Source organism: Hyaena hyaena, unplaced genomic scaffold (genome assembly GCF_003009895.1).
Source record: "Hyaena hyaena isolate Hyena2069 unplaced genomic scaffold, ASM300989v1 scaffold_1177, whole genome shotgun sequence".
NCBI lineage: Eukaryota > Metazoa > Chordata > Mammalia > Carnivora > Hyaenidae > Hyaena > Hyaena hyaena.
In genome coordinates this window covers 428,315-455,348 of record NW_024081812.1, presented here as the reverse complement: position 1 = coordinate 455,348, position 27,034 = coordinate 428,315, and the positions used below count along the sequence as shown (strand labels likewise).

The following is a 27,034-nucleotide window of genomic DNA, read 5'->3' as shown; positions in this document are numbered from 1 at the left end:
ACCTTTATTATTCAGCATCGTTCTTGAACTTGTTACCATAGGAAGCAAATGACAGCAAAGGCATCGCCAAACAAGAACCTGACGTGTTTGTGGACAGTAGGACTGTGAAGCCCCAGAGCTGGGCTTAACGGAGAAAACGGAGGGACACACAGATTACCACCAGGGAGGCCGGACATGCCCACGTCGATGGCGCTCATTTACCCTCGCTGTAAAACGTACTTGGCGACGCATTCTCATCCGCCATTAACAAACCATCAAATACCTCAGAACAACCTGAACAGGCATGCACATTTACATGAAGAGCGTTACACAGCTCCGCTGAGGACTGGAGACACGTCGTCATGTCTGACATGATGGAATGGGGACATCGGGGGGCGGGGGGGGAAGCAGGACGGGGACATCGGGGGCCGGGGGGGGGGGATGCAGGTGCCCAGGCTCAGGACAACGATACGATGTGAATCTGTGAAGACGTGCCGAGAGAGTGCAGTAACCCTGAGACGAAATGACTGGACTTGAAGTAATTTTATTAATCTCCCTTTTATGATTCGCACAGTAATTGGTGACAATTTGTTAAGTGACAGTTTAGGAAATGGAGGGAGGGAGGGGAGACAAGATAGAAGAGGATTCGTTCCTATTAATCGTCCACCTGGAGGGTGGGTGAGAGCAGTAACCACGCCTCAGGGCCGCGTTACCCCAGGTGAGCATCGTGAGGGCCGTTCACATAAAGGAGTACAAACCACAGTGAGATTCTCTGGCTCTGAGACGCATCCTTCTCCCGGCTGGGTGCGCCTTCCAGAACTCCGCGGCCCAAATCCATCGTGACTTGCCCGGACTTTTGAGTTTTTCCGAGGAGATCCAAAACATTTATTGCTTCACATTTTCAAGTATTTGGAAAAGGGTCAGGAAAAGGAACGAAGTGCACCGAATACCGACATTTCCCTTCAAAAACGTTCTGTTCCCAGTTACAACGAAGCGTAGCTGCATCCGGAAGGTCAGCTGTGTAATTCTGACACCAGGCGAGGCTCTCCAAATCACTAGCCCCAGAGGACGGCCTCTACGCACAACCTCGAGAGGGAGCGAGACCGTGGCTGGTAAGGTCAGTGGGAGGGGGTGCAGGAGCCCATGGGGGGTGGCTGACCAGCAGGTCAGCCATCACAGTGAACAGCCTCCTCCCCCTCCTCCCCTGCTCTTACCTAGAGTAAGACCTCCTGCCTAGAGACAGTTTTGGAATACTGAGGGTACTGAGGGTACTGAGGGTACTGAGAAAAGAGTGCTTTCCAGCCTGCTAATTCTAACTGGAAGGAGGAGAAATCTTTTTTTTTTAAAGAAATCCTTTTTTATTTTTTTGTTATTATTATTTTTAATGTTTTTAATTTATTTCTGGAAAAGAGAGACAGTGTGAGCAGGGGAGGGTCAGAGAGAGAGAGAGAGAGAGACACAGAATCCGAAGCAGCTCCAGGCTCTGAGCTAGCTGTCAGCACAGAGCCCGACGTGGTGCCTGAACCCACAGACCGCGAGATCATGACCTGAGCCAAAGTCGGCTGCTTAACCCACTAAGCCACCCAGGCGCCCCAGGAGGAGAAATCATCTTAAACCAGGGAGTACTGATGCCTGTGGTGATCGGCACGAGGGGCTCCCTCTGCGGGGGCCAGAGCGCCTGACCCTTACACAAGCTCACCCAGCACCCCCTCTGCAGCGGAGTCACCCGGGGGGCCAGGCTGCAGCAGGTGCCAGAGGCCTCCTGTCCCGGCCTCACCTGCATCCTGCGTCTCCTTTCTCTGCCCCCATGCTCTCCGCTGCACACACCCACGGTGAGAGCCTCGTGACCCAGCAGGGTGAGCGGGGCCGTGGAGATAGCGCTGCCTGTATCTGTGGGGAGGCAACATCACCTGTGGCCTTGAACTGACGGTGGAATGGGTAGGACCAGGGGCGGCGACATGTTTCAGTCCATAGAGGCCATCACGGATGGTCTTGTACCAGCCCAAAGAGGGGACCCCCGAGTCAGAGAGATGGTGGCTGGAACGACCCCGAGTTGCGGATTCCCAACCCGGTGTGCAGCCCGCTACTTCGGCCTGCTGTTCAGTCTCATTAGCCTGGTATTCGGCAACTTACACATTTACCAGGAAAGCATCCGTGGAGCAACTCTTGAAAACGATGAAGCAGCAGGACAATGACAGAAGAGCAGTCCATTTACGCAGCCCCCAGGGAGACATCACGGAAACGCTTCAAGTCCCAGACAGTCCCACCGACAGCACACTTACAACAAAAACGGGATTATAATTTTCCTGGACTTTGGATAATCTTCAAATTTCTCAAGGTACCACCTAAGACAAAAACAAAACAAAACAAAACACAACACTAAGAAAAGGAAATAATTTTGTCACTCAAACATTTCCTAGGTGCTGGTGTGTCAACTTTTCATCAGGCAGGAGAAGGGAGATTTCTAAAACTAGTGATAAAAACTTCGCCATTTCAGGAACACGGTTTGGTTTGTGTCACGAACGCAGTACTCATGTTGGCCAGGCAGGTTACGGGCGTGTGAAGGTGCTGATCAGCAAGGGGGCGGGGGGCGGGGGCAGTGTCTGCAGACCCCGGGGGAGCTCGGGGACTGGGCTGGAGCACCGATTCCACCGATTCCCACAGCAAATCTCCCCCAGGAGAGAACCCTGCTCCAGGCCCGGGGTGTGGGGGACGGGGGCTCTGAAACGAAGCTGGGAAACGGCATGGGGACCCTGCGCGGAACAAACAGGTATTTTCAGTTTGGTATGAATGACGCTAAACAAGGCTTCGAGGTGCGCGGTGCTGGCTGACTGGGGAGGGCGGCAGCTAATGCACGGAGTGAAAACTTACAGTAGCTTGACGACATGGAGGAATGGGCAGAAAACAAGGAGCTTCCATGAGCACAAGAGACGAACAGACGAAAAGTCATGGTGGAAAGCGACCACTTGTTTACAGGGCAGAAACGTGACAACAGCGAACAGACAGGGAGTCGGCAAAATCTGCTGGGTTCGGGTAAGTTTCACTCTGCCGCCTGCAAACGGGACCCCAGTGCGTCCGCCTGCCGGAAAGGCGTGGAATGGGGAGCCGGTGGGTGGACTCCGGACCGAGCATCACTTCTGCCGCGAGGCCAGTCACAGCCCGGACCTGCCTGGGGACCAGGCGTCCAGCTCGCAGCGGGGGATGCTCACAACTGCGATGCCACCTACGGGAAAAGGGGCCACATGCTCTCTGGTTGTGGAAAGTGCCTGCCGTGCTGTGCAGCCACCTGTACGTGTACCCCGCCCCCTCAAATCCATGTTAAAAGCCTAAAAAGTCTGAAATGGTGGTACTAGGGGTGGGGACTTTGGGAGGTGATTAGGTCATCAGGGTGGAGCCTTGAGGAATGGGATCCTGTCCTCCAGTCCTGATAAAGGAGCTACCCTGCGCTTCATCGCATGAGGGCACAGAGAGAGGAGGGCCGTCCACAACCCAGAACCCCACCGTCCTGGCACCCTGGCCCCAGACTTCTGGCCTCTAGATCTGCGAGAAATAAATGTTATTTAGAAGCCAGATGGACCACGCCTGCCAGGACCCAGGGCCTGGATGGTGAGCATGATTCCCTCCGAGGCCCCGAGCAGCCAGCAGTGCCGGGCGCTGCGCCCCACAGCAAAGGCCGCTCAAAATCCTCGAAACCAGGGCAGCGATGCCCACGCACGCCTACGGGGTGGTCAGGAGGAGGGCTGCGCGGCGGCTGGCTCTGCGTGACCGTAGACTGGATCAGAATCCTCTCCCCGATAAAGACAGGTGTGTCAGATGTGTCGAATGTCTCACGGGAACCGTTATGTAGAAATAAAACTTACTTTGTTAAAGTGATTAAACTTCCCTCATTCGCTTCCGTCACTGGGATCCCAAGTCCACCTCGAGAAACTGCATCTTGAGACGTGTAAACGTGCGAACATTTTTAAAATGTTCCATCTTTTTAAAACGGAGGGCCGCACGGTTTCTACTTTTTCTCCCTTGCTGTTCTGTGCCTTGAATCAAAGCTGTCGCTTAGGTGACACCGACATGAATTTTTGGTCTTGATTTTATTACTGCTGAGCCTGAACGAGGGTTGAAAGTGAGATGCCCCAACGGAGGGACACCCACTTCAACACACTTGGCGTCTCCTAAGTCGCAGCTAATTCTTCAAATTATTCTTTAAAGTACCAACTGCTTTTCCAGCTCCCAAATGGCCAATGTGCCCCTGAGGTCCTCTCGAAGGAGTCTCCCTCGCTGGACACGGGCGACTGACAAGACAGGAAGTGCTCTCCGCGCTCCCAGTCATGTTTTCTGTAATCACGTCGGGTGAAGGGAGCTGTGTGAGGGACAAAGTCTTTCATAAACATATTCGGGTGTGTCCTTGTTTAGGTCATTATGTCATCTGTCATAGGGTCTTGAAGATGTACTGACTTCATTCTTCTAAGTGACATTAAATTTAATGGGCTGGGGCACCTGGGTGGTTCGGTTGGTTAAGCGTCCGACTTCCACTCAGGTCATGATCTCATGGTTTGTGAGTTTGAGCCCCGCGTCGGGCTCCGTGCTGACAGCTCAGAGCCTGGAGCCTGCTTCCGATTCTGTGTCTCCCTCTCTCTGCCCCTTCCCTGCTCACACCTCTGTCTCTTTCTCTCAAAAGTAAATAAACATTTAAAAAAATTTTTTTTAATTAAAAAAAACTTAATGGGAAACATTGCAATATGTTTTTTATTTCAACAGAGTCTCTTCTCCGAGGCTGTCCTCAATGGCTTGCCTCCAACTTGCAGGATTTTGGGGTGAACAGCAAGCAGCTGCACTTATGCAATCACACTTTGTGGGGCGTGACACAAACATGGGCACCATGCGTGTCATTCCACTCATGAGTGTGGCTGCTGGGGGCTGGCGGGGAGGAGAACGGCATGAGAACGGCCGTCGTTCCCAATTCCTTGACATTGTGCCCTCAACACAGAATACCTATTAGCAACTCGGCACACTGACCCAAGGTTTCCGACCTAGAGCTTAATTATTAGGATATTATCTGTGAATTTAAACCCTTCACGTCCACTTATAGAAATAAATCCATTGTAGTAAAATGCTGCCTTGAGAACGTTATAATAAATCAAACACAGTGCTCGGAAGGGCTCTGTGGATTGTTTTTCTTAGTTTAATTAACTAGGTTAATTGGGTTATTAAAAAAAAAGGATAGCTTTTATTCTGTCATCAGCTTTATAAATCCGACATTTCTGAACATACTTCCACTAAACTGAGTTCATTAATTTTTCAGCAATTAAAATTGGTTTTGTACTGATGTCAACATAAGTAGCAAATGAATTAAAACGAGCCCTTTCAACTCATGAAGCTTTCTGTCAAGAATACATTTGGGCTTTTATTACCCTAGACTTTCATTTGAAAAATGAAAGGATTTATTTCTGTTTCTATATATTTCTTACCCAAATGTTGAAGAGAGAGTTTCCTGTTTCCGTGTGGGGAAACATCTTTACAACTGACTTGGCATGCTCTCCTTCAATCTTCCTCTGATCCAGTTTCTTAAAGTATCAGTATTATCTCATGCGTTGCTACTATTAGAAACTAGCCTATATTTGCTTCCTACTGTCTAATGTAACAAGTGTTCAAGAATAGCATCTTCCTCCAGAGGCCATGCTAGTGGAGAGAGGCTGGTCTCAGGGGTCCCTACCAGACCGGTGGGGGGGGGAGGGGGAGGTGGAAGAAAAGGAAGGGAAGAGAGGGAAGAGGAGGGGGAGAAGGGGGGGAAGAGAAGGGGAGGAGGGAGGAGGGGAGGAGAGGTCCCCAGCAACCCAGGAAGGTCAGGCGGGGCCAAGATTCACTGACTGCCGTGGTCACTGTTACTTTTCTAGGAGATGCTGCTTTCACACCCGAAAGAGGCATAGTGAGTGAGCATGAGACCCAGAGATGTCCCGTCCTGTGAGGAATCCTCTGCAGAGGAGGCAGGAAGGCTTCAAAACCGTACCCATGGCCTCCAGTTATGGCCCAACTGATTCCAAATGGCTGAAGGGCTGGTGTCTCCTTTCCTGGGGCTTCTGTAACAAAGGACCGCACCCTCGGCTGTCCACGTGTGTCTTCACGTGACCTTCTTCGTGTGCGTGTCCCCGCTTCCCTCCTGGCAAAGTCACCAGTGCTACTGTGGTGTGACCTCACCTTAACTAATTATATCGGCGACGGCCCCTATTGCCATATAAGGTCACTTCCGCGGGGTTAGGAAGGCAACCTATTTTTGGCGGGGGGTGGGGGTGGGGGTGGGGAGGGACACACAACTCAACCTATCCTAGCAAATCATCCTGTTTTCTGCCACTTTTGACAGTGTATCCCCTCTCCTGCGCCCTCGCTGGTGTGGGCTTCTGCTGCCCCGTCCTTCTCAGCAGCTCTGGACGAACACGGGTCCTGGCACCCAGGCCCCTCACTGTATGGACCACAATGGAGCACCTCAAAATGTGGGGCTCGTACGATCTCGTAACTCATGCTTTTGGGGTAATGTCCACGAATATTAGCTAAATACACAGTCCAGTTCTGCCTGTTCTCTTCATTATCTCCGGTAATAATCCTCGGCATCCTTAAACACGTGGTGAGCGTGGACTCTAAAAAGTCTGTGTGTTTTCCACTTTGCCAATATATCAATCTATCCCTCTGTTGGCTTTTCCCTTCTTCCTCGTTCCCAAGCAATGACAAACGCCATGAAGCAGGACATTACATCTCTGCGTATGCCTCCCAGCATCGGAGACCTCCAGGAAATGTTTTTGGGTGAATGAAGCGAGGGAAGCGGGGCAGAGGCCCGTCTAGCTTGGAGGGCATGAGCGATCAATGTGGGCACCAGGGTGAGCCACCTGTGCCGTGTTTCATCATCGCTGTGGCATCGGGGAAGGCCTGGAATCTCTCCCTTATTATCTTTTTTGTTGTTGTTGCTGTTTTTTTGGGAGAGAGAGAGCATGAACAGGGAAGAGGGGCCAAGTTGGGGGGAGAGAGAGGGAGAGAAAGAGAGAGAGAGAATCTCAAGCAGGCTCCATGCTCAGCACAGAGTCTGATGTGGGGCTTAATCCCACAACCCTGGGATCATGACCTGAAATCAAGAATCAGACGCTCAACCGACTGAGCCCGCCAGGCGCCCCCCGCCCCCACCCGAGATCTCTCCCTTCTGAGAAGCCTGAGACTCTTCACGTGTTGGATGAGGAAGGTGAGCCCTAAGTTTGCTTTGGTTTAACAGCCTTGGGTTGTTTTGTGTGAGTTCATATTGGTCAAATGGTCACAAGCCCTTCTGGGGATGGGAAAACGGCTACGGCCCCGCACGCTGGACACCAGTGTGATTTCAGGGGTGCACAGAGCCCGGGAGCCCGACAGGGACGGTGGGGCTGCAGGGTGCTTGTGTGAAGGAGCTGGGCACGCGGCTAGGCTGGGCCTCCTCTGAGCACACCGCCCCTCCGTGCCTTGAGCTGGCAATCTGCATTCCCCACCACAAACCGTGCGTTCCCGGTCAGAGCGCGGGTCCCCTGCGTGACACCTCACTTGACTATCAGGCCCTGCAGCAAAAATGCAAAGAGGCTCAGGGTAGGGGTGGGGCAAATATTGATGCTGGCGTGTTCCTGACGGGTCCCTCAGAATAGGTTATTCTTTGGACGTTCGCGTGGTTTTGCGCTTGGTCCGCGAGCCCGAGGTGTACGCTGGGGTCGAGCAGTTCAGGTGCATTTTAACATTCCAGACGTGGAGCCCGAAAACTGTTGGAGGGAGGCCGGGGAAGCGACGCCAGTGCCGAGGGCGCCTGAGAACTTACTGGTGGTGGTGCTGTGCTCGCGAGAGTAAAATGCCGAAGGTGAAGGCGGCGAAGGCTGCGCCTTGAACGGACCAGCTGGCCAGGCCGAAGCCGCACCACTCCACCACCTCCCCAAAGTAGTTGGCTGCGGTCACGTATTCAAATAAGCCTCCTGCAAAGGAAACACAGGCGAGGGGTGCGTTTCGGATGAAGTGAGAGGTTACTGATCTACCGGGCGGCAGTGGATACGCGCCTGGACAACATAAATTCAGCTCCGGGGAAAACAACTCATGGAATTTTAATCAATGAAACACACCCAACGTTACCAGCTTTACCGTCTCCTACCACAATTCCTGGTGGTAACTACATATCTGCATCAATACCTCTGCATTTCTCGGGATATAAAGCAGTACAGTTGTAATATCCCTTCGCTAGTTCGTGGATCATACCGCTAACACCCACCCATGTGTTAAACACAGAGAATTAACGCAGGATTAACAATGAACAAACCAGCTTAAGACGACGGACCTGTACAGGGCCTTGGACCAAAAGTGGAAGAAAATAATAATTTTCAAGGGCAGATTCCTTCCTCTCTCCTCAATTTTCACAGACTCTTCAGTCTACATCCCAGACCAGAACCTGCTCTAGGTGCTCGGGGTGCAGGATAAGACCCCGCCCCCCTTCTAGAACACTAAACCCCAATGTCATGCAGGAGGCAAGCGCGGCTCACAGCAGGAGGTGGGCCATGCAGCTGACCGGAGCAGGTGAGAGGGCCCAGAAGTCATGTGGGGGCGGGGGGTGGGGGGAGGTCTGGTCACAGACCAGAAGTTTTAGTTTTACCTACAGAGCATTTAAGTTTTTTGTTTCAGAAGCTCTGTTGTTTTTTGTCTTGTATCTACTTAGTTCTTTCTATATTATGTCACTCCTTTTCTCACAATTTCAATCCCTCTTAGTTATTTAAACAATTAGGTATTCACTTTGTGATCCGTTTCTATTAACTTGAAAATCTCGTGGTAGCACACATTATAGCGAGTTCTGCACCCCGTGGCCCGTACTGTGCGGCACACGGTCCGTCGGGCTCCCTGAGGCCTGGGTTGAAGGCAGGTCCCTTTGGGAACCGGGGCTCGTGGGGGCCACGTGCATGAGGGCACCATCTCCCTAGAGTCATGTGAGTCTTAACCCCCCGCCTCAGGTTTTCGGACCGACCACGTTTGGTGCACGCTCGGGCCACAAACCTGCGTGAGGGCAGCGGGTGGCTCTGGCCTCTCACGAGACGCAGCCTGTGCTCCAGCACACGCCCAGGGCCTGCCCTCTGGTGCTTACTTCCTTTCTTGATCCCGCGCAAGTGCGTTTTAAAAGATTTAAAACAGGGGCGCCTGGGTGGCTTAGTCGGTTAAGCGTCCGACTTTCGCTTAGGTCATGATCTCGTGGATCGTGGGTTCGAGCCCCGCGTCGGGCTCTGTGCTGACTGCCAGCTCAGAGCCTGGAGCCTGTTTCAGAGTCTGTGTCTCCCTCTCTCTCTGACCCTCCCCTGCTCACGCTGTCTCTCTCTCTCTCTCCTAGAAATAAATAAAAATTAAAAAAAAAAATTTAAAAGATTTAAAACAACATGTACCCAGTGACGTTAACTGTTTTCAGAGAGAGGATCAGTTGTCTACGCTGCTGACGCTAGAAACAAGGCACTGGGCACCCTCGGAAAACCGTAAATTCTTCGTCATGTTCTCTTTCCAAACACACATAGGACTAGCTTCCTTTTTCCTCAATAACCACTCGGTTCAGCCAGAATCAGATAAAACAGTAGTCATAGTGATTATCAATAATCGACACTGATATCAAAACCTTGCGGCAGATACTACATGTCAGTTTTTGGATCTGACAAAACTATAACAGCAAGTTGTGCCGCGAAGCAACGTTAGAATCCGTTCTCCATTTTTCAGGACATACCCCGTGGAATTTTATATCCGGTCTCCCCTGGTTTCCGGAGATTCCGCAGGATGTGGTCTGAATGGATGTTGAGCACCATCCCCACCAACCACACGCAGCAACCTGAGGAAGAGAAGATGCAGGAGAGGGTTATGGTCAGGGAACTCACGAGGCCAAGCCCGAGTGACCGATGTCACTGTAATCTGTTCTGCTCATTTAGTAAACTGCGTTAGCCACAACCGATAGTAAAAAGTCATCGTAATATGATGTTTTATTTATAAAAATAATTTATAAAACGCTGCCTTTAGGTATGCTGAATAGAGCTCTGTTTTTCTTTTTTAGCATTCATTTATTTATTTTTGAGAGACAGGGAGAAACCAAGCACGAGCGGGGGAGGGGCAAAGAGAGAGGGAGACACAGAATCGGAAGCAGCCTCCAGGCTCTGAGCTGTCAGCACAGAGCCTGATGAGGGACTCGAACTCATGAACAGTGAGATCATGACCTGAGCTGAAGTTGGGATACTCAACCGACGGAGCCATCCAGGCGTCCTGAGAGCTGTTTTTCTAGCACAACTACCAATTTATCTAACCTGCCCAAAATACTTGGACCTTGTAGCCTGAGTCTACGTTCTCAGGATGACTGGTATGCTTGGAAACATGGCTCAGGACCCTGGCCCAGGGCTCCTTTCCAGGGAGAGGCAGCATCACCATCTGTGGGGCGGCCCACAAGATTCACTCAGTCCTCAGGGAGACCATGAGAGGCGTGGCTGGCCTCTCCACGTGGCACATGCCACCCCACGACGGGCTAGCTGTGCACGGGCTGGGGGTGGGGGCGGTTCCTGGTAGCTCACCTCTGGCGCTCCTCTACAGCCTTGTTGGGACCGGTCCTGCACATCCACGGCCCCGCCCACCACCCACCTCCCACCCGATCGCCAGTCACACCTCCCCCCCCATCTGCCCACGTGCCCTGGCTCCCGACAGCAACCTTGGCTGCTGGCTGCACGGCTCTCCCCAGGCATCCCGCGGCCTCCTGGAAGCTTCCTCGCAGCCTCCGAAAAGTCTTCAGAGATTTTTCATCACTTAAAAAGGAGATTTATTAGTATCATGTGTCTTCATTCCAAAAGAAGAGGCAAAAGGCCCAAATGGTGTTTTATAAAAGGAATAGATTGAGTTCGTGTGCTCATCCTCTGATGTTAGAGAAATGCAAAGGTCAGGCGGTGCTTGTCGGCAGCATTTGGTTCAAGGTCAAAGGAACATACAACTGGAGTGACCTGGTCAGTAATGACTTCCCGGTCACCCTAGTGGAGTGGAATCATTTGTCACTGTTACAACATGGGCATGTGACGCATTCTGGTCCACAGCAAGGGTTTCAAGGGTTCTTCCTTCCCATTTCACCAACTGTAGGCAGGTTTTTCCTATATAGTTTATACCAAATTTTGCAATATGTTTTATGAGTCACTTATTAGATCCATATATTTGTAGCTGATTTGAAACCTGTTTTGCATTTCAGTATGTCACCTCTAGGTGATTTGACCCCAAATTTGTGGTTCCAGAAAGAATCATGTTCTCAAAATTCCATGTTTGACTTTATGTCTTATCTCAGAGGAAAGCTCCCTTTATTGCCTGGGTTGGTAAGAAAGCTGGTATTTGTGCTCCTCTAAGCTACACATTTAATTCTGTTTTTAGGGAGACACCTGGGGGGCTCAGCTGGTCATGATCTCATGTCTCCTGAGTTCGAGCCCCACGTCAGGCTCTGTGCTGACAGCTCGGAGCCTGGATCCTGCTTCAGATTCTGTGTCTCCCTTTCTCTCTGCTCCTCCCCTGCTGGTGCACTGTCTCTCTCTCTCTCTCTTTCTCAAATATAAATAAAGATTAAAAATAAGTTATAAAAAATAATAATTCTGTTTATAAGAATCATAACGTCTTGGTACGACTTCCACTGCTCTGAAAGCGTTTTGTTAGGACATTACTGTTATTACTATTTGCTTAGCTCTTCATGGGAAGAATCATAAATGCAGTTAAATATTCCTATCACTTTACATTAATCTCCTTACAAAAACTATAAACTCTACGAAATATATTTAATACCAAAAAACCAACCTCACTTGGTTCCCAACTGGTATTTCTTTCCTTTCTGACGCCTTCTGTTCAACGGTAGTGAATGAGAGGTTTGTATACAATTTAGTGGGGTCTGTTGATTTCAGACCAGCTTCGGGGACAGCAGCAGAGCATGGGGTCTGTCTGCCCCGCTGCTTGAAAGGACCCTGAAGTTCACATACCAAGAGGAGTCTTTGTTTTTTTGTTGTTTGAAGTAGCCAAACAATTCATCTCAGAAATGACTTGTGGAGAAACTCAAATAAACATTTAAAGCCTGTACCCCTTCGTTAGGAAGCCCCTTCCCCTTGCCCCTCACCACCTGCTCCTGGGGCACCAGTGCGGTGACATGGGTGAAGACTGGGCCCTGCTATTTACTGGGTTTAGACCCTGAGCAGGTGTTTAGCCACCGGATCTTCCCTGCGCATGTGCCAGGACCCTAATCTCTGCCCTTCCAGGAACGTGGGGTGGCGGGAAGCACGTGGGTGGCTCCTAGCAGAGGACAGGATCGTCTCCACAGGGTGACTACAGCCCATCCTTCCTCCTCCTCTTGCTGGTCAGGGCAGAAGGAAATCAGGTGGTGAAATGGCGGGCCGGTCAGGCAGGTATCTGGGGGCCCTGCACCCACAACGCAGGCTGGGTCTGGCGTTTTGGGGAGGCGCAGGCTTGCAGAGTTGCCGAGCCCCTTGAGGACTCTCTCGCCCATCCTGTCTGGTGGCGGAGGGGGCACGCGCCCTGCGGCCATGATGCCCAGGCATGCTGAGTGAGAATTTCAACTCACGGAAAGAATACGCCTGGTCAATGGCAAAGCAGCGCTGCAGCGCGAGGCTCTCCATGATCAGACAAGGTCACAGAGAGAGACGCCTACCGTGGGGGGCAGGCCCTGTTACGGAGCTGAAGCCGGGGGCCCTGGGGCGCGCTGAAACTGAGAAGCAATCTCCTTATAAACAAGGGCCTCGAGGAGACGTAGGTTTGCACACGCTTGCAAATATTTTTGACTGCTCTGCTGTTTTATTTTCCTTTTTGCTCAGAGCTTATGAAGTTATAATTAGAGCTTGAACATGTACGGTGACTGACGTTCACTGATAACAAGTTTAAAAAATTGAAAACTTCACGGACCTCTGAGTTGATTCAAGTTAGTATAATCAGAAAACTCAGGGGTGTCTGAGTGGCTCAGTTGGTTGGGTGTCTGACTTCGGTTCAGGTCATGATCTCACGGTTCATGGGTTGGAGCCCCGTGTTGGGCTCTGTGCTGACAGCTCAGAGACTGGAGCTGCTTCAGATTCTGTGTCTCCCTCTCTCTCTGACCCTCCCCTGCTCACACTGTCTCTCTCTCTCTCAGAAATAAATAAAAAAAGAAAGAAAAGAAAAGGAAAGAAGGAAGGAAGGAAGGAGAGAAAGAAAAAGAAAGAAAGAAAGAAAGAAAGAAAGAAAGAAAGAAAGAAAGAAAGAAAGAAAGAAAGAAAGAAGGAAAACTCTTGACTGAGGGGTGCCCTGTTGGATGGTGACCCAGTCAGACTTTTTCTTGGGTTCCAGAGGAAACTGCACGAGGCTTCGTGACACTGTTGGGTGACACGGCCAGTTAGTGTCCACGCTCCACAGTCGTAGTCTGCTGTTCTCTCTGCTGGAGGCCGCTGCAACTTTTAGGCCGGCTTCAGGAACAGGTATCTGTGCTTTCAGTGCCGCTGGGCGATGGCGCCAGGCACCCGTATCGTGCGCTGCTGCTGGGACTGTCTGACTCCCCCCCGGGCGCTCGGCCTCCCTGCCGCGAGGTCAGGGACCTTCACAGACTCTTTTCTCTCTCGCCAAGCGTGGGCTTTCTATCTAGGGACGTGAAAATACGAGTTATGACTAGAACAACGGAGTGCATCACGGGGGTGACACTCACCTACTAGAAACCGGGGGTCTGTGACCCAGTCGTCCGCATATACCGCATACTGACTCAGGTATCTGCTTTGCAAGTAGCCGTTATAGGTACAGAACATGAACGCCAACGTGCATACATACAGGGGCACTGGCTTTCCTCCTCGGATCAGAAGTGGGAAAATCAAGGACCTTAGGAAACAGAAAACAGAAACAAATTTAAAGAAAACACAGACCAAATGGTAAAGAATAGCATTCTGCAATGCTCTTTTAAATTTTGGGTTTTAAATCTTGCTTCCTTGTACAGAAGTCACCATCAGCACTACTGGTACTCACTTAGCACGTTCAAAGAAGACTTTCTCGACCAAGAATTAACCCAGTGTTCATCACAGTGCACAAATGCAGGATTCGAATGATACAAAGTGGGAAACAGACACACGGAGAGAGAACTCAAGGCTTCCGGAGGCTCTCTGAATGTGCACGATCCTCCCTCACTCTAGAGTGAGCAATGTGATGTGGGGACACCACCATGTCACCGATCAGCACAGTGGCTGTATTCACTGCTCACACCTCACTCACAGCACACAGAGACACCCACACAGGAAACACCGTTATACACGAGACTGACTCACAGCGGGTACGCAATCTGCTCAAGGTCATAGAGCTCGGGTGTAAACCCAGGTAATTCCAAGGTCACGTTCTTCTGTTCCACCACACTACTCCAAGTTTAGGGAGAGGGAATGTAAGGACAGGGGAGTGACCCTTATGAGGAACAGAGGAGGCCATACTGCAGTCTGAATTCCATCTGTAACATCAATACGTAACACACCGAAAGGGGTTCTCGCTACATGTTCCACGGGCTTTAAGAGGTAAGAAAGAACTACCATCTACAACTTTATGCCAATAAATGTGACAATCTGGACAATGCACACAAAATCCTTCAAAGACACAGGTGGCCAAAGCTGACCCAGGAAGCTGATCGCCAGCTTGAATAGCCATCTCTTAAGGAAAGAGACTGAAGCAGACTCAGGACATTCTAGAAAAGGCACAGCTGGCGTCAGGGGAGGGCATTCGCTTCGAAGAGGCACAGGGCCATTGGAGGGGACGCAGTCACTCTGTATCTTGATCGTGGTGGTGATGACACATTGTGCAGAATTCTCAAAACTGACCAAACCACAGACTAAAAATGAGTGAATTTTGTCCCACGCAAATTATACCGTAAAATGGGGAGGACCTGAAAGTTTATTATTCGCTTCCTTTCTGGCCATCTCCTCGAGGGTGGGAATGGAATTGATTATTAACAGGAGGAGGAGCAGCCCATGGCACAGCTCTGGCCACCCCGAGGACAGCCTCGCTCAGGTCCCCGGGAGGACAGCCATGCGCTCAGAGGAGGTCTTCAAGCTTCTCAGCTTGTTCAGGCCAGTTCTCCCCAAGCAGACCTCCTACGGGTTTAGGGCAAAGCACTGGTTGAATTTAAGTGGCCATCTGGCCGTGATGTCATCAGCGAGGTAGTTGCTTGGCTCTACACTGGTGTTGACAAGCATCTCAAAAAGAAGAGGGAATCTCTGCCATCTCTTTGTGCGTCGTGGACACATGATCACGCCTGGGCGACGGGTCTGGTTTTGACCGGGTAAGTGTACGTGTCTTGGAGCAGCGTGGGTGCCTTTATTTTATTTATTTTATTTTTTTTAGGAGAGAGAGAGAGACAGCGTGAGCAGGGGAGGGTCAGAGAGAGAGGGAGTCACAGACTGAAACAGCCTCCAGGCTCTGAGCTGGCAGTCAGCACAGAGCCCAACGCTGGGCTCGAACCCACGAACCGCGAGATCATGACCCAAGTGAAAGTCGGACGCTTAACCAACTAAGCCACCCAGGCGCCCCATCGCGTGGGTGCCTTTAAAGACAGGCAGAAGTTTTGACTGGCTGTGATCTGGCATTGGGGTCATTGTGCCCTCCCCCCTCCCCATTCCTCAGCCAGGGCAGACGGAGGGTCACAATCAATGCAGAGGACGAAACGGTTCTCACTCTACCCCCGAGCGCCCAGACGTGGGAGCGGTGGGGGCGCGCAGCCCCCTCGCCGACGTCAGCCTAGGGGAATGGTTCTCTAGCCGTGGGGAAGCAGAGAAGGGTCACGGGCTGACAAGGTGAGGGGAGACGTCCCTGGGAGTGCTGGTCTCAGGGAGGTTCCCAGGAGGCAAACTGCAGGACACAGGGCTACAATTCCGAGTTTGAAGAACTATGGGAAAAAAAGAGCAGGGAGGAGCACCTTGGTGGCTCAGTCGGTTAAGCGGCCGACTTAGGCTCAGGTCATGATCTCACAGTCCATGAGTTTGAGCCCCGCATCGGGCCTGGAGCTGCTTCCGATTCTGTGTCTCCCTCTCTCTCTGCCCTCTCACCCCGTTCACACTCTGTCTCTCAAAAAAAAAAAAAAAAAGCAGGAAAAGAACTCGGGGGGACGCTGGGACTGGACTTGGTTTAGAAAGACGTCTGAGAAAATGGGGAGTCCTCAGCTCACGAGAGACTGAAACTGGCGAGCTGCACAAAACCCCCGCCAAGTTCAACGCAGGGGAACAGGGACGCAGGATCCCAAAGGGAAAGAGAGAAGTGTGGAAACATACAGAAGAGGTACTAAAAGGTAAGGCGTGAGGCAGACTGCCGGGCTATACGGCACAAGTGTCTACACTGTAGATAAACACGGTGTCAACTCACCCAGGCAGCTCTGAGCAAACGGGCTACAAGCGTGCAGACCTCTCCCTGCAGGGTGTACGAGGAAGAGGTAGACTTTCTATAGGAGAATCACACACACCAAACTTCTGATTCATTTCTCCCAATTCAGTTTCAAGTTCAGGGCTGAATGGTGAACACCCAGCAAATGGCTGCTAGCACCTTTTTAACTGACTGAGCCACCCGGGGGCCCCTCCAGCTAGAGCCTTCAAAAGCCGAAACCGAAAGCAGTCTCGGCCTGTGACGGCCACAGGAATCCGGATCAGGTGTCCGCAAATGCAGCCGCTGGGCCGATTCCATCCAGGTCCCCGCCTGTGTCCGTCCGGCCCGTGAACTAACAATGGTTTTTTCATTTTTAAATAGCAGGGTGGAAAAGTCCAAGGGATATTTCATGACGCATGAAAATTGTATGAAATGCAGATTTCACTGTCCAGAAGTAAAGCCGTGCCACACACGGCTGCGGTCCCTTGTTTGTGTCCTGCTGAGGCAGGTGACCAGCTGCACCCGCAGAGCCTGGCATGGGCGACACGGCCTGTGGTGCGGGCGTCTCACCTGCCTACGTCCCTGCTCGGCGCGCTGCAGAGCATCACACGGCGGTATTCTGAGTGCCACACATGTCCCTGTGCCGCACGCCTTAGTTTTTAATTTTTTAATGTTTATTTATATTTGAGAGAGACTAAACATGAGCAGGAGAGGGACAGAGAGAGAGACAGTGACCGGGGAAGGGGCAGAGAGAGGGGGAGACACAGGATCTGAAACAGGCTCCAGGCTCTGAGCTGTCAGCACAGAGCCCGACGTGGGGCTTGAGCCCATGAACCGTGAGATCATGACCTGAGCCGAAGTCGGACGCTTAACCGACTGAGCCCCCAGGCGCCCCTTACTCTCCTGTCAGGTCACACATCCTGCGAAGACAAGGGTAGCGAGCCCTTCGTGCTCGGGGGATATGGTGGAGTGCATCTCCGGACGGCAAAGAGGTGTTGGTGCACAATGACACCTCGGCTCCGCTGAAGATGCCGGCAGAGGTTGTCACGACCTGACCGAGTGGTCATCGCAATGCTGTCCCCGATGCATGGGACAGCGACGGTCAGAAAAATACAGACAACTGAAAACAGAAGCGCATGACACAGCCTTACAGAGGAGACGCTGGCGAGGCTGCGAGCACATAGGTTGCCCGGGCCGCCTCCGATGGCTACGCAGGGAGAGCCGCATGTGGCCAGGAAACACGTTCCGACCCCATTCCGCGCAGGGCAGCCTTTCGGTGAGGACAGCTGCTCGAGGGGTCTGGACGCCAGAGGTGCGGTCAGCAAGCAGTTGAAAAACAAGGCCGAAGTTTGAGCGAGCCGCCTTCTTGGGTGCTGGGGGTCACAGATGCCGCCCACAGCGTGGTGGGAGCCGAGGCCGAGTCCGAAGTGACTCTAAAGGGGTCCTCAAGCAACAACCGACAGCATGTCCACGGCCACCGAGGACACACCGACTGGGTCCAAGCCCAGGTGCGATCGGCAAAGACGCTGCAACTGCTGGTGGGAGACGAGCACGTGGCAGATTTGCGAAGCCCGTGAAAAGTTAGGTGTTCAAGGCTCTCCTCTGGACCAGCAGGCACTTTGCCTCCCGCCCCCCAAAAAATCTCTAGGGTGTGCCTGAATTAACAGTGTCAACAGTAAACCTAACGGTCCCTCCATGGACTTAACCACCACTTTCAGTTCAGAGCCCAGACCGAATTTCTTCTTTATGAGAAAAATTGCCCTCGACCACTATTACTGCGTTCTACAGTAATCAGCCTTTTTGCTGCGTTGTTGATAGTGACTCTCAGGGAATTCAACCTGAAATTGTAAGGCAAAACAGAACTCTTGTGCAAAACCTATGCTATGTTAGTGACTTTGGCAAAGGCGGACGTTGTCTGAACCACAAGTCGCGGCAGCTCGCTTTCTGTGCCGTCAACACCAAAAGCGGCAGCGAGATCTCCATTCTCACAGAAGCCTGAAATGGACATGATTTCTAACCTCATACCGGAGCTTTGAAATCCAGTGTGTTCTAAACATTTCAAACCCGTTTCACTGCATAACTGAGGGCCTGCAGCGGTCACCTAACCGACGATGTAATGATACGGAAGGACAGACTTCAACAGAAGAATCTAGCAGAATCCCATAAGTGCCCTTCAAGCAGTGAATACGTTAAATTGAAATCAGAAACTTGTCGGGGCGATGGGGTGGCTCAGTCAGTTAAGCGCCCTCCTCTTGATTTCAGCTCAGGTCATGGTCATGATCATGGTCGTGGGATCGAGTCCCGTGTTGGGCTCCGTGCTGAGTGTGGAGCCTGCTTAAGATTCTCCCTCTCCCTCTGCTCCTCTCCTTCTTGCTCGTGTGCACTCTCTGAATAAATATATAAAATCAGAAACCTGTGGACTGAAATTAATAGTTGGCAGAATCCACACACGTGACGACATTTTCGAAGCTGAAGTCTCGTTGCCCATCAGCAGTAAGGAGTGAACACTTACGCGGATGTTGGTAATGCTGAACACGAACTCTGAAGCCAAATAAGGGAATGCGGCCCCCCACCAAATAAAGGATTCCGTGCTTCTCATCATACTGATATTATAAAAATTACACGAAGGTATCACAGCAGGAATTTTACAAGCATAAATCTTGTGAAATATCTCTCACAATATCCCTTACTTTGTCCCTTGGTCCATGAAGCTCAGAAAAAGCTATCTGCCCCCCACCCCCCAAAAAAGACCAGTTTTGACCTCTAACTGAAATGAAAACAGGAGGTACGCTCTGGAAACCTCACTTTGCCTTTTGCAGAAAACTTGCTTGCTCCAGGCCCCAGGACCTGGGCTGCAGGCAGCCAGCCTCTTAGGTCTGGGGTACACCTGGGCCATGAGGTGGGGACGGTGTGCCCGTGTCCTCAGCTACGAGACGGGAAAGAGCGACACTGATCTGGTCCAGAGTGTGCCCTGGGGGAGCCCGGGAAAGACGTGCACTTGGGGAGAAAATTCACTTGTCTCTAGTTCCACAGAAGACGAAGGACAGCCAAGTGGCCAGGACTGGAAACGGGGCCTTAGAGAGGTTGATGCAGACCTCTCCTGTTCCTCCTACCTCTGCCCTGGAGGGGACAGGAGTGACCCCGATGTCCACAGGCCTGGCCACAAGACCACAGGGGTCACAACAAGCTGGCTCAGGCGATGCCTTCGCACCTCAAGCAGGGAGATAAATCATCACCTCCCCCTCCATCCCTTCCTCAAGGCTCGGTGCGCCAGCGTGGGCCAAGTGCTCCCGGCTCTGTGGTCTTCAGGCCCCAGGTGACTGGCGGAACATTCTGTTCCCTCTTGGCAGTTTCTGGATTGTCTTTCTCCTTTTAGGTTATTCTTTCAGCTTTACTTCTTTTTCCTTGGAAGTCCATGCAGCACGTCAAAAAGGGTTTCCTTTGGAAAGGCTTGTTTTAAATAAATGTTTATCCATTTTTTGGTGGGGGGGAAGACAAAGAATGTAAAGCAGGCTCTGTACTGTCAGCACAGGGCCTGATATAGGACTCAAACTCACTAACCTCCAGATCGTGACCTGAACCGAAGTCGGACACTTCACTGACTGAGCCCCCCAGGTGCCCCTAAAAGGGTTTCCTTTGACTTTGTCCCATTAGGAACCAAAATGGTGGTGGTGGCGGAGCTTCTGGGCATGCCGTTTATCTGAGCCTTCACCTAGACTCTAGAGGGACATGGGAAACCAAGGGTTGTGGTGGGCCCCATGCAGCTTATCACGGTGTAGACGCAGGGCTGGGCTCAGGGAGGAAGGGGGACACACGTGCTGGGGCCACACAGCCCCTGTCGTGATCTGGTGCTCTGGGGCCCAGGCCACCTCCGTGCCAACAGTCACAGGCGTCAAAAGCCCCTCTCACGCTGGGTCTCATCGGCACGCACAAGCACCCTTCCACGCGGAACCTTCGGGGAAGGACCATCACCCCTCTTCGAGAAAAGGTATGAAGTCAGGAACTGAAAATCCCTGAACCTGGAAATCATCCACAAGACAGACTGTGAGGGGCTCGGACTTAGAAACACTTTAAGTAATGTGTTACACAAGTCCACGGTCAGTTCCGACAACCAGCTAAAGGATATAAAACCGCAAGGCCCCTGGAGCTACAGAGAGATTGTTTCCGGGCTGGATCTGACACTTTGTTCTCCACCATGTTACAATATCCTATTTATTTTCTTTCTTTCTGCCCCACGTAAAGAAACAGTGCAAGTCTCGTTTACCCGTGGAAAGGCCCCGTCTCTGTGGCTGGGAGGCGGCCAGGGGTGTGGGACCGTCTGTCGGGCGGCTGGGCGGGAGCTTCGGGAAGCCCGAGTCTCTGTGCAGCTTCTGTGCAGCCTCCTGCTGGCCTCCTGCTTGGGCGAGTTTACAAGCTTGGGCGTCGCATAATGTGAGTGTTTCTCACCGTTCCTGATGAAACGTTTTCTAGTCACTCCTAATCCTACACGGCATGCTTTTTTTTTTACACTTCAAAGCTGTTACTGTCACCCTAGTTAACAGATCGGGAGCCGGAGGCTCAGAGGAGCATGGTGGCTTAGGTGACAGACACACTCAGATGTGGCAGGCTCCAAGGCAAGGTCACCTTCCCAGGGGTTCCATCCATCGCATCACAGGACACAGTGAGAAGGACTGGGGTAGCAGGGCGGGCCCCGCCTGCTCACCCAGCAGCACACGAAACAGTCATTTCGGTTAAGTGTTCCTACGGACCCCGCAGGACGCTGCTGTTGTCATACTGAGTGACTGAAGGGGGTAACAGGTAAACAGTTCGTGCCTGTTTGCATCCTCATTGCTCTGAAAAATATGACCCCGCACCTCCTGAAGACAATGAAAGATGAGGAAAAGGAACAGACTAGAATTCTGCCAGCATTTTAAGTGACGCAGTTATAGGTGGTTTTCAATGCTTCCTTCAATTCTAAGTCTTCTAGAAGGAGCACGTAATTCAACTGCAGGTTCATTTGCGTGTAATGCCAACATGGATTGTAGGTACTGGCCCGTAATACGTTTGGAATGGACCAGAGAAGAGAGAGAGGAATAAGGCTTCCCAGGCTGAAGGTCTGCGATCGCTCTTGGAAGAGCTCAGGGCAAATAGGGCCAAATTAAATAAAGTGGAAACACAGAGTGTCTGTAGGCAAGTTCCTGAATATTTAACAAAATTTGTTTTGGTAATATTTATTTTTGAAAGAGAGAGAGCAAGAGCAATTGAGCGAGTGGGGGAGCAGCTGAGGGAGGGAGACACAGAATCTGAAGCAGGCTCCAGGCTCCAAGCTGTCAGCACAGAGCCCGACACGGGGCTCAAACTCGTGAACGGGGAGATCATGACCTGAGCCGAAGTCACTCAACCGACTGAGCCACCCAGGCGCCCTGCAAGTTCCCAAATGTTAAGAAAAAAGTATTCTATCAAACCCTTGGAAGGGAAATGGAAGGGAAATGGATTTCCAAGGGAACAAAGGTCACCAAAGGCAGCTGATGTCACTGTGGGCGCTGTGGCAACCAGAGCTCCGTGCTCCCTGCCCCCCGAAATTGTGCTGGATGGAGTGTGTGCTTGGGTTCCTCAGGCCAGAGAGACCGATGCTGTACGAAACCCAATTCCCTGGTCAGGAAGTCCATGCCCATCGGCTAGACGTGGTCTGCTCAGAGGTAGAGAGGCCTGAGGGAAGCATCCCTATCAGAGGTCAGCACTCGGGCAAAGACTTGGAATCTCGATCCTTTAAACATTTAAGGTACGATTTTTCAGGTTTTTAAAAACTTACGTGTTTCTTTTAGGACCATTATTTACTATTTTACTATTTTTAAGTTTATTTTGAGAGAGGGAGATAGAGATGGAGGGAGGGAGAGAGCTTGCTCATGCATGTGAGGGGCAGGGAGGGAGAGAGAGAGAATCCCAAGCAGGCTCTGAGTGCCAGCTGGGAGCCCGATGCGGGGCTGAAACCCTCAGAATGCGAGGTCATGACCTGAGCCGAAATCAAGAGCCACCCGGGCACCCCTGATTTTCAGATTTTCGCCTCTAGACACAAGCTCTGGTCCCCTGTGACTCACAAACGGAACTACGAGAATTATCTCCTGAAATGTTTTCCCAGCAAACTGGAATAACAGGCAGTAATTTTTGCAAAGAAACAGCACGTTCATCCAGCAAGTGACTTGACTTTCGGAATGAAAGCAACTGGACGTCATGTCCCAGTTTGGTGATTTGGCAGCTGTTTAGGTAACAGTGGACTCACTCATTTCCAGAAGTTCAAAACTGACAAGAGTTGTTAATCTTCATAATGGACTGTTACTACTCTTCTTCTCCACAATTCGACGTCACTGAAATCTACAGCACCTCCGAGACGCGGATCCTTTCCTGTTTGGGTTTTTCCCTCTGTAACTCTCTTTTGCAACGGACTGCACAGATCCCTATAAGGCCACATACTTAACGAAGCTCTGTGCGCTTTTAGGGCAAGGTTACGAACATCATAAATGTTTCACCACCTGTCATTCTATACTTTCGCATCAAAGTCTTTTTTTTCCTCCTCAAATTATTTGAATCCACAAAGCAAGGGCAAAGGGTTCAATGTACCCTTCAGCTCCCATGCTTCCTGACATCTTCTAATACTAATAAATAAATGTGCCACATTTATTTTTTTATTTTTTAAATGCTTACTTATTTTTGAGAGAGAGATAGAGAGACAGAGCACAGCAGGGGAGGGGCAGAAAGACCGGGGAGACAGAATCTGCAGCAGCTCCAGGCTCTGGGCTGTCAGCACAGAGCCTAACATGGGGCTGGAACTCATGAATGGGGAGATCGTGACCTGAGCCAAAGTTGGATGCTTAACCGACTAAGCCACCCAGGCGCCCATCATACGCCACATTTAAAAGTGAGGCTAGGGCCAGGCTCTCCCCAGGGGGCCACCAGCAGGAAAGAACAGGAGACACGATGAAGCAACGCAGCTGTGATGCTCTGAGGGTCGCAGTCAGGGGTTAATAACAGAGCCGAGGTCCTGCCCGCTCTCGGATCTGGCTGGGCACAGACCCTGGCAGAGGGTGCTAGGAAGATGAGGCCCCGCGGGCACCTGGAAGTCTGCCCACTGGGGGCCATCCAGCACTCTGCCTCTGCCTCCGGGTAAAGGTGGTCCCTAGGGCCTGGAGGGGACGTGCTCCACGTGCTCAAGTGGGACGTCCTGACATCTGTTAAACGGATAAGCGAGTGAATAAATCCAGCAGCTCCCTCATTTCCTAACTTCTTGCCAAGCGGGAAGGGGAGGTTCATGAGCAAGTTCAGGAGCCTTTAGCTCTGTTAGTACTGAAAAAAACCTGCTGGGCCGGAGAGAGAGCAGCAGGTGAGCTGTGGGCAGGTTAGGGAGCCATCCCGAGGGACCCCGCCAGGCGCAGAGCAGCTCTGTGCTGACGGACACTGGTGAGTGACCCCAGGGTGTCACTGCCGGCAGAGGTCAGGCGCCACTCCACACACAGCAAAACCAAGCTGGCGTGAGAAGACACCACCTGAGCCCCCGCAGAAGCCCCGTGATCAGCATGAGAGCTCAGTGCACACAGCACTCAGGTGCACACTGTCACCATCCAAGGCCATGGGACCACATTGTCTGCCAAGGATTAAAAACGTCCCTACAAATGTCCTTTGCTGCCTGAGGGGGAAGTGCTCAGGGGCCCGGAATGTTCTTTCCCATCCCCAACCCCTCTCCCCTTCTTCCTCTGACTCTTCTGCCAGAGAAATCCTGTAGATTTTTCTGTCTCGCATTCCTGCACCCCATTAGGAAGTATCTTGGCTCTATATCCCCAATAACGAGTACAGGGACAGGTATGTAAATCAGTCTTCAAAATATGTGCCAACTGAATACAGAGAGACACACAGGCTGCACTGTGTGACTGTGAGAAGCTTCTGCACCGGCCTTGGGTCCTCCCTACTCCAAGTGGCTAAGGCTTCCCTCCGGCAGGGCCCAGCCTCACTCCTGGGTAATCTCGGAGCTCTGCATGGGGCCTCTGAAGCTCACACAGTGTCTGGTCCTCCTCAGGCCTGTGTCCCGGGTGGGTCCGTACTAACGGCGGGCTGCACGAATGCCGGCTGCTTGGCTGGAGGCTTTACAGCAAGTGCTAAATGCCGCTTGCGCATCTGTTCCAAGCGCTTGCTGACTTAGGTCAAATGACCGTTAAATAAATTAGTTGCTTGGGTAGAATGGAAAATGTTTATCTTTCCTATCTGGAAAATTTAAATGTTCCCAACGCCACAGCCTATATGTACCATAACACGTACAACTTGAAAAACACGGGCTCTGTGCTGACAGCTTGGAGCCTGGAGCCTGCTTCAGATTCTGTGTCTGCCTCTTTCTGCTCCTTGACTTCAGCTCAGGTCATGATCTCACTGCTCATGAGTTCGAGCCCCACATCAGGCTCTGTGCTGACAGCTCGGAGCCTGGAGCTGCTTCAGATTCTGTGTCTCCCTCTCTCTCTGCCCCTCTCCCACTCATGCTCTCTCTCTCTATCTCTCTCTCTGAAAATAAACTTTAAAAAGAAAAAGAAATAGCCCAGCCAGTTAAAAAACCATGCCTGCCCTAGCACATTCTCTGGAGTAGTTTTTAAAGTCGCTGTTTCTGGAATCAGAGTTTAGTCCCAACATCCCGTTGTCCAAGAGCCTCCGGGAAAACACCTGGAGTCTAAGTCTCAGTGGCCTGCCCTTATCTGAGTGGTCTAGTCAAGCTCTGTGACCCTAAGGTGACTCTGACCCCGTGGGACATTGCATTCAACCAGTCTCCCACTACAGCGAGCTCAGATACAATTAAATGTAATGTTTTATGTTAATAAGGCTCAACTCAGGCTTTCCAAGCTCTGTAAAGTGCTCCCTTGACACATTTCCAGGGCTATGTCTTCAGAAGTTTCTTGTTGGTACTTGAGAGTGGCAGCAGGTGCCCGTGAACGATACCCAGAGTATGTATACGTGTGCCCACATGCACAGCGATATGGACTGGGATTGTTAATGGTTTACTATTTGGATTTGCCAGCACTGTGCAGGCATTTTATGGAGTCATCTTTATTTAAATGCATCACTGTGCCCACTTCAACGATGGGGAAACCTGGTGCAGAACAGCTTCCCAACTTACCCCATGTTCCCCAATGACATGGTTGGGATAACGTCTAGCAGCCTGACCCCAGAACTTGCTTTTGGCCATTAGAGAAACTCAGACACACGTTCCAGCATGTTTAATGGAGAAATGTAGACGGACGTGAGAATTGTACTGACATTCGAGTTGCAGTAATGCTCAATCACATCACAAAAGAAAACTAGCAGTCTGACAACGATCCTGCTTGCTGGAATAATCGTGGAGAGTCAGGAACACAGGACTCAGAAAGCTTCTGTTGAGCGTTTGACTCTGCCTGTTGATAGCACCTTCCTAAAACGCAGATAGGGAAACACTCGGCACCAAGGACTCCTGAATCGAGAACAGTAGGGAAGAGGGGCACCCATGGATGCTTCCTTTTTCCTCTTTATCAAGTGGGTGTTGTAAGGTGGGACCCAAAATCAGAGAGGTCAAGTCAACTGCCCCCAGTCACAGAGTAAGTGAACCCAGCTTTCTCAGATGCAGAGAACATCTTTTTAAACTGTGCAGCTGTTTCAAGTCTGAGTGAAAATTAAAAAAAAATTTAATGTTTACTTTTGAGAGAGAGAAAGAGAGAAAGAGAGAGAGAGGGAGACGGGGGTGGGGGAGAGGGAGAGAGGGAGAGAGGGAGAGAGGGAGAGGGAGGGAGAGGGAGAGGGGGGGAGAGAGAGACAGAGAGAGATCGATGAGTGGGGGAGGGGCAGGGAGAGAGGGAGACAGAATTGGAAGCAGGCTCCAGGCTCTGAGCCATCCAAAGAGAGCCCGAAGTGCGGATCGAACTCACGGACCGTGAAATCATGACCTGAGCCAAAGCTGGATGCCTAACCGACTGAGCCACCCAGGTGATCTTGAATGAAAATTTTTAAATTTTGAGTTTAACTTTTGTTCAGCCATTGGCTTCAGGTGTGTAAAAGTCAACCCTTAAGAGCTGGAGAGAGCCCCAACTTACTGAAGACCTGCAGACTTCAGGCACAGCCTGAAATTACCAAAGGATTTGAAAATCTCCTTAAAGATTTTAGGTCTTTAAAGTCATTGGTTGGGAAGCTACTCACAGGGTCTTGGGACCCCCTGCATCATGCAGGGTTGAAGGTCTCCGAATACGACGCCTTCGAGCCCATGCAGTCCGCCTACGGTAAAGGGGAAATCACCGAACGCAGCTCTAGAAAACCAGGCTTCCAACTTGCAGGTGATCACTGGGCTGCGTACAAACAGCTCCACCCACTGCGATGAGCCCAAAATGGAAATGGTACAAAGGAGCCAGAAACCATTGCTTAGAATAATCTGAGGTCATCTGCACTCACCTGTGGGTCAGAAACTCTCGTCCTCATGGAAGAGACCGCAGGCCGGAACTACCGTGTAACACACCAATTCCCAGAGACCCAAGTTTAGCAAAACCAAAAACCCAAACCACCCCTCCTCCTATTCCCCCTCCGGCGCTCTCCACCCGTCTCCCCACCTTCCCCACTAGCCATGCTCAAGGGACCCTCCGCACCAGGGAAGGGGCGGTGAGACAGGGGTGGGGGGCGAGGGCAGCAGGGACACGGGGGGGGGGGG

The 27,034-nt window shown here is 51.4% G+C and overlaps 1 protein-coding gene and 1 long non-coding RNA gene across 2 annotated transcripts in view; both read right to left on the bottom strand.

Moving 5' to 3' along the window:
* Positions 1-1,553: 1,553 nt before the first annotated feature.
* SRD5A1 (steroid 5 alpha-reductase 1) overlaps positions 1,554-27,034 on the bottom strand; it is a 26,613-nt gene continuing 1,132 nt past the window's right edge. Inside the window, exons 2-5 of the mRNA XM_039222712.1 lie at positions 13,676-13,842; positions 9,716-9,817; positions 7,793-7,943; positions 1,554-2,324 (exon numbers count right to left, since the gene is read on the bottom strand). Coding sequence (XP_039078643.1) covers positions 2,258-2,324; positions 7,793-7,943; positions 9,716-9,817; positions 13,676-13,842 — 487 coding nt within the window. The 3' untranslated portion in view covers positions 1,554-2,257. The remainder of the gene's footprint in view (positions 2,325-7,792; positions 7,944-9,715; positions 9,818-13,675; positions 13,843-27,034) is intronic.
* On the bottom strand, positions 25,569-26,935 carry LOC120224481. The gene is made up of 2 exons (XR_005526577.1): positions 26,782-26,935; positions 25,569-25,774 (listed from the first exon to the last, which is right to left on the bottom strand). It is a non-coding gene; the product is annotated as an uncharacterized LOC120224481 (long non-coding RNA).